Here is a 7500-nt window from a genome sequence, read left to right as displayed (position 1 = left end):
TCAGAATTGTATTGGAATCCTGGCACAGATGAAGGTTCCGGAGTCGTTGAACTTTGCACCACTTGACACGTAGCCCTGCAGAAGGACTTGGAGATCTCTGCATGAGGTCCCAAAGGCTTAGCACAGAGCGCTGTGTTGGTGGAATTGCCATGGCAAAGGGATGTTTGAATGCTGCTGTCAGGAGGATGCAGTGGTTGCCATGGCAAAGGAATGTGTGAATGCTGCTGTCAGGAGGATGCAGTGGTTGCCATGGCAAAGGGATGTGTGAATACTGCTGTCAGGAGGATGCAGTGGTTGCCATGGTGAATGCAGCGGTCAGGAGGCTGCGGTGGTTGCCATGGCAAAGGGATGTGTGAATGCTGCTGTCAGGAGGATGCAGTGGTTTCCATGGCAAAGGGATGTGTGAATGCTGCTGTCAGGAGGATGCAGTGGTTGCCATGGTGAATGCTGCTGTCAGGAGGATGCAGTGGTTGCCATGGCAAAGGGATGTGTGAATGCTGCTGTCAGGAGGATGCAGTGGTTTCCATGGCAAAGGGATGTGTGAATGTTGCTGTCAGGAGGATGCAGTGGTTGCCATGGTGAATGCTGCTGTCAGGAGGATGCAGTGGTTGCCATGGCAAAGGGATGTGTGAATGCTGCTGTCAGGAGGATGCAGTGGTCTCCATGTAGTGCTTTTCCTCCCGCTGATGATGTGTTTGTCCCGATGACAGTTTCAGCATGAAGGAGTTGAGCGCCGGCCTCAACGAGAGGAACAAGGAGAGCAGACAAGACAACATCCACAGCCTGGAGACCAACATCAACATCAACAACAACGATGGTAATGGAACACAGACACAGACACAGACACAGACACAGACACAGACACAGACACAGACACAGACACAGACACAGACACAGACACAGACACAGACACAGACACAGACACAGACACAGACACTTTTTGCTCTTACTCATGTCATGTCTGTCTTTGTTACCTTTGGCCCTTTTCTCTTCTCTTCTCTCTCCTGCTCTGATTTTGCCCTTACTCATTTCTTTGTCATTCTTCTCTCTCTCCTTCAGTGGAGAACGAGGAGACAGAGGGCAGTGAGGGTCAGGCTGAGTATGTGTTTGGAGACGCAGAGCTGGACGATGATGACCTCTACTCCATGGAACATGACAACCAGACCGGTGAGTCAGTCATCGGCATTTAAAGGATTATTAAATTAAGACAACTTGAATTATAGGTTACATTATATATGCATACAAATGTGGACATGTCTGCATTTACAATTGTATGCTTTCTGACGGCTCGGCTGTGTATCTGTCTGTCTGTTTATGTGTTTGTTGTGTTTGTCTTCATGTGTATGTCTTAACCCTTTTCTGTGTTTGTGTGCGTTTATCTCTCAATTGCTTTGTGGTCATCTGTGTGTGTGTGTGTGTGTGTGTGTGTGTACGTTTGTAACATTGTGTGTGTGTGTGTGTGTGTGTGTGTGTGTGTGTGTGTGTGTGTGTGTGTGTACGTTGGTAACATTGTTTGTATGTGTGTGTGTGTGTGTGTGTGTGTGTGTGTGTGTGTGTGTGTGTGTGTGTGTGTGTGTGTGGGTGTGTGCCTCCCTCCCTCCACAGAGGAGCCAGAGTACACCCTCCCTCAGGAGGCCTTCCCCCTACGTCATGAGATCATGGAGCAGCCGTCGGCCCCAGAGCTGCTGGAGAAGGCTGAGTCTCCGCACGTGAGCGGCAGTGAGGCCGAGAGCATCTGCCTCACGTCCTCCGAGACCATCAGCCTCATCTCCGTCTCGCAGCTGCTCTTCCCGCCGCACCTGCCCCCCACCTTCTTCGGCCCCGTCGTCAAGGAGATGCTGGCCTACTACGCCGAGCAGGGCGACGTGCAGATGGCCGTATCCGTGCTCATCGTCCTCGGCGACCGCATCCGCAAGGACATCGACGAACTCACGCAGGTATGTTATGTCTTTTTGCTCCTATGCACATACAGTATGTGTGCACAATCACTGTTTCAGTTTCAGGATTATGTGTGTGTGTGTGTGTGTGTGTGTGTGTGTGTGTGTGTGTGTGTGTGTGTGTGTGTGTGTGTGTGTGTGTGTGTGTGTGTGTGTGTGTGTGTGTGTGTGTGTGTGTATTTTGCTGTTTATGTTGGTGTTAGGTGTGTGTGTGGGTGTGTGTGTGTATTTTGCTGTTTATGTTGGTGTTAGGTGTGTGTGTGGATGGATGTGTGTGGATGTGTATGAATGAATGAATATATTATTTTTGTTTTGGTCCTGTAGTTGTATGAATAGATTGATATGCTCTTTGTAGATCATCTGCAGCAGTATGTTTGAATCAGTAGACCATGTTTTGCATTGATCTGCTGCAATAATACCTCATTAAGTGTGTGTGTGTGTGTACACAGGAGCACTGGTACATGTCCTACATTGACCTACTGCAGCGCTTCGAGCTGTGGAACGTATCCAATGAGGTGATTAAGCTGAGCACGTGCTCGGCCATCGGCTGCCTCAACCAGACCTCCACCACGCTGCACATTAACTGCAGCAACTGCAAGCGCCCAATGAACAACCGTGGCTGGATCTGTGACAGGTAACTACGGCAACTACTGCCACGCCCTGTCGTTAACTTGTGTTACTTAGATGACCTAAAGTCCCTCCCCCTCCATGCCTGGTTCTGTCAAATGGAAAATGTATAAAATAATGGCTCATTTATATTATATATATTTACTTATGCATTTAGCAGACACTTTGACCCCACTTTCTGTTAAGTGGCTTCAGTTACTGTGTACTTAATTAATGGATAAGTATCATGTATGTTTTATGTTAGTGCATATTAGAAGATGGACGTGATACTAAATGGTGCCAGCACTGTCACCCAGGCCAACTTGTAACACATAGACGTTTGTGGTTTTATTTGTATGCTTGTCCCATGGGATCTGTGGGCTTTGCTGGTTCAAATGGAATTCCAGTCCACTAGAACCAGACGTAACAGTGCAGTGGCTTAGGACCGATTGGATATATCTGTACTGTGTGCTAGAGTGACCTCTCACCTTTGCCACCGTCTCTCTTCTCTTCCTCCCTGCCTGTAGGTGCCGCCAGTGTGCGAGTGTGTGCGCGGTGTGCCACCATGTGGTGCGGGGCCTGTTTGTGTGGTGCCAGGGCTGTGGGCACGGTGGGCACTTGGAGCACATGAGGAGCTGGCTGCGTGATAACACACACTGCCCCACAGGCTGTGGACACCTGTGTGAATATACCTAACACACACACACACGTGTGTTATACACTCAGTTGGAAATTGGGTGTGTCGTCAGGAGTGAAGAGTTGGTTCACCACGATGCTGCTGTTGCTGTTTTTTTTTGGGAATAACTGCTGCTATTCTTAAAGGACAATAAAGGATGATACACACACTCTACACTCTGCACACACACACACACACACACTGTCACACTCTTCACACACAAATGGACTATCACATGCTACCAGAAATCCATGCACAAAACACACACCTGCTGTTAGACAGACACACACATATACGCACCCGTTACTCCAGTATACATATCACACACACACACACACACACACTTGCCAAACACAATCTCTTCTGAAGCCAATCACCTCAAAAGAAAGGGACTAGCTCTTTTTTATATTCGGACTGGTATGTGTTTTTACCAGCTGTCTGCCTGAGACGAGTGAAGCTGTTTCTTTGTATGTAAATATGTGATTTCTGTATGAAGAAGAAGATGATGAAGATGGTGATGATGATGAAGACGTGTAATAAATGTTTCTTTTTGCTGCTCTGTGCCTTCATATGGAGTAAGCTCACCGTCTCCAAGTCTAATGCTGCGTTCTGATTGGATGATTGAGAGAATGAGTATAAGTGGTATTTCTCTTTCTTGCCATTTTTTCTTCAGCCCTTTGCTTGAATAGAGTAAAAAAGAGAGAAAGGATAATTAGTGTACTTTTTTCTCACCCAATTTTACCTTCTTTTAAAATATTCAGAGTTCTTTATTCATATTGGCACCGTGCCTACACTGAATTCACCCTGCTGACCGCCCAGGATAAACAGTCAAACACAGCCTATGCGGTCTTAGACAGGGGCAGGCTCGTGTGTGTGTGCAGTCTGTGAGTGCTTTGGAAAAGATGAGTGCCTGACTGAATGCAAGGTGTGTGTGCAAGTCGGTGTGTGTGTGTGTGAGTGCTTTGGAAAAGATGAGTGCCTGACTGAATGGAAGATGTGTGTACGAGTCTGTGTGTGTGTGTGAGTACATGTTCTCTTGACTGCTGCATGGCTGAATACATCACACACTTTCCACAACACTGCGACCCCTGAGCACATGTCGGCAATCAAAACTGACAGAGGAAAACTCGAGGTGAAAGGGACACTTTTACTCTTTTAAAGCTTCATCTTTGCATCTGGCTTTTGTGTGTTTTGACTTCCACTGAAGCAGACTCTGCTGAAAGATTCATAATCAAAGGTTCAGCAACGAAGAACTGCGTGCCTCTCTGTCTCATTCGTGTCTGCTGTGGTACAGGGTTTAGTTCTGTTGGGAAGTCAGCATTTATTTAATCAATACAAATGAGGAAAAAGCTGTAACTAAAAGTTGTGGTTGTTTAAAGAGACTAGCACTGGTATCATCTTCAAATGACTTTCCATTGTATATGGTCATGTGTAGGACAGATAAACACACTTGTTCCAACTAGCCTCCTAGGCCACACACGGCACAGTTCTGTGGTCTGAGTCGGAAAGCGTGAAAAAGGCCATCACCATCACCACAACACATGAGCTGACATACAACCAAGCTCTTTATCAGTGCTAACTGTGCTGTTGTTGGTGTTTGGAGGGTTTTTGCCTTTTTCAGAGGATAGATTGCTAGTTTTCCACCAATACTCTTTACTGCTGCTAAGAAATACAATTAGGGTAGATATAAATAGCAGTATCTTCAGTCATGGTACATACCTTTACATACCTGAAACAATAGATAAATGTCTTTACCATATTGAGACAATATGGTCTTGTATATCCCACACTGTTTCTGCCATTTACATTTTTACATTTAGCAGATGCTTTTATCCAAAGCAACTTACAAGGATGTATACACATTTTACATTGACACTGATGGCACACTGCACATCAGGAGCAATTAGAGGTTCAGTGTCTTGCTCAAGGACGCTTCGACAGGGCATCGAACTAGCAACCTTCTTATTACTAAACGACTTCTCTACATCCTGTTTCTGCAAACTTCAATCCATGTGACTTAAGCCGTTTTAATAACTCTGCTTTTCCTGTACAAAAACGTCAAAGATCTGTCAACCAAAAAGATTCATCTTAACTTCAAAACCTCCTTCACCTGAAAGCTGGACCCATAGCTGATCCATTAATGACTGACCACTGATGATAAATCAGTACTGGTTCACTACTGCTAATCATTAATCATTTTTTATTTTCTACTATTTAAGGATTTCATGTTCCACGTGTTGGAAATTGATTCACTGTTGTACATTAATATGGCAAATTTAAAAACACTTATGTCCAAACCAATTATTATTATTATTATTATTATTATTATTATATGAGTCATTTAAAAAAAACAAAAAAACAATAAACAATTCATGCGTTAGCTGATTGTCAGAGGTTTGATTTCCCTGTGTGTGTGTGTGTGTGTGTTTGTGTGCATTTGTGAGTGTACAAGACAGTAACTGTTAGTGTTCACGTCTGTCCATGCAGACCCAAATTTCCAACTGGGGAAAGTCTATTTGGACCCGCCCCTCTATGTGAGGTCCTCTTGGCACACCCAGGATGCTATCCTCACTGTGATTGGTCCCGTGTAACAAGTGCACAGGTGTAAAACAGAGCAGAAAGCCCTCTGCCTGTCTGTCATTGGCTGCCTTCTCTCTTGCTCTCTTTGTCCATCATTACTTCATTTTCCCCTCTTCTAGGCTGCTCTCTGTCACTCATTCTTTTTCTTGTGTTTAGGGTGGTAGGGGGTTGAAGGTCATCCTCAGCCAGTACATCTGGGAAGAGAGTGTTACGCTGTATAAAAAAAGGTGAGTAGAGTAAGGGGTCAGTGTTTGTCTGTTTTTAGCAAGTCTCTTTATCATACAGTGAGCGCATATTATGTGACTGTGCGTGTAGTCTGTATGTGTGAAGTGTGTTCATATAGAATGTCTGTGCTCTGTGTGAGTGGAAGAGTCTGTGTGTGTGTGTGTGTGTGTGTGTGTGTGTGTGTTTGTTTGTTTTGAAGGGTGTACCTTGGGCTGCTAGGACTCCTCCAAACTCCCAGGTCTTTCCGTACTGAGACGCCCGAGACTCTGCGACAATGCCTGAAGCTTGTGGGCTTCAACCCACAAGTTCACACACAATTTCACAGACACACAGACACACACGCACACACACACACACACACACACACACACACACAGTATTTATATCCTCTGTGATAGCTCACCTCTTCCCACCTCACAAATGTGTCACTTGCTTACATTGACACACTCATTGACAATGTTTCTCATACATTTCACACTGTCAGTGGTAATGAAAACGTCTGAGATTTACTCACCTAAGTCATCCTCACAAGACTCCATCTTTGCTAACAACTCACTGGAACTATCTGTTAGAGAGACAAGGAAGAGGTGAGAGGGTGGTGAAAGAAAGGGTATCCACAATGCTAACCTTCATATGCATGAACACACACACACACACACACACACACACACACACACACACACACACACACACACACACACAGTGTAGAATGAAATTACCCTCTGCAAGACTTTCCAGAATTTTCTTTAAATAGTATCCTGAACCATTCATCTTTACCCAGAGAGAACCACTTCTTTCTTATAATTATTAAACCCACGGTGTAAAGCAGAGAAAAAGGGAGCGAAAAAAAGAAAGATGGTGGGTTTACCGAAGCACCTCCAGCCATGTCTCTGGGCAAGCCAGACAGCTGTTAAACTACCGCAGAATGACAGGGCCACATACAGAGAGAGCAGAAGGGGCTGAACCTCCCCAAGTGAATCCTAACAGCCAGGCTGTCCTCTTTCTTACACACACACACACACACACACACACACACACACACACATGTGCGCACACACAACCAAACAGACTGACACTCAAAAATACAAACACAAAACTCACACAAACCCATGCAAAAACAACATCACATACTCACAGACACACACACATGCATGCACAAACAACCAGACTTGACACTCAAAACATTCAAACACGGGATTACACACAATCAAAATGCAAAAACAACAACACACTCACACACACTCACACACACACACACACACACACACACACACGGACACACACACACCTGTCCTGTCGTCACTCAGCTGTGCATGCAGCTGGCCCTGGCAGGCACGGAGCGTGTGCAGCGTTCCGGCAAGTTCTGCAGCGTTCCGCAGGTTCTCCTGCAGCTCCGCCCTGACATTCCTCCAGCCCATCCTCTCCTCCATCAGACATCCCTCCATCACGGCACGCAGCTCCTTCTCCTGGGCCACC

The 7500-nt window shown here is 45.7% G+C and overlaps 2 protein-coding genes across 3 annotated transcripts in view; one reads left to right on the top strand and one right to left on the bottom strand.

Moving 5' to 3' along the window:
* Positions 1-3808, top strand: part of wdr24 (WD repeat domain 24) — a 12895-nt gene extending 9087 nt beyond the window's left edge. Inside the window, exons 10-14 of the mRNA XM_080836034.1 lie at positions 711-817; positions 1060-1167; positions 1606-1937; positions 2387-2571; positions 3071-3808. Coding sequence (XP_080692160.1) covers positions 711-817; positions 1060-1167; positions 1606-1937; positions 2387-2571; positions 3071-3239 — 901 coding nt within the window. The 3' untranslated portion in view covers positions 3240-3808. The remainder of the gene's footprint in view (positions 1-710; positions 818-1059; positions 1168-1605; positions 1938-2386; positions 2572-3070) is intronic.
* A 1534-nt stretch (positions 3809-5342) lies between these two features.
* anks3 (ankyrin repeat and sterile alpha motif domain containing 3) overlaps positions 5343-7500 on the bottom strand; it is a 10505-nt gene continuing 8347 nt past the window's right edge. Inside the window, exons 14-17 of one of the 2 annotated variants that reach the window (XM_080834305.1) lie at positions 7313-7500; positions 6539-6589; positions 6231-6316; positions 5343-6012 (exon numbers count right to left, since the gene is read on the bottom strand). The exon at positions 7313-7500 is cut by the window's right edge and continues 32 nt beyond it. In XM_080834305.1, coding sequence (XP_080690431.1) covers positions 6240-6316; positions 6539-6589; positions 7313-7500 — 316 coding nt within the window. In that variant the 3' untranslated portion in view covers positions 5343-6012; positions 6231-6239. The remainder of the gene's footprint in view (positions 6013-6230; positions 6317-6538; positions 6590-7312) is intronic. The other variant, XM_080834306.1, reaches the window with a different exon arrangement.

The sequence above is a fragment of the Sprattus sprattus genome, assembly GCF_963457725.1.
Source record: "Sprattus sprattus genome assembly, chromosome: 3".
Classification (NCBI taxonomy): Eukaryota; Metazoa; Chordata; class Actinopteri; order Clupeiformes; family Clupeidae; genus Sprattus; species Sprattus sprattus.
This window is presented reverse-complemented; position numbering and strand designations above follow the sequence as displayed.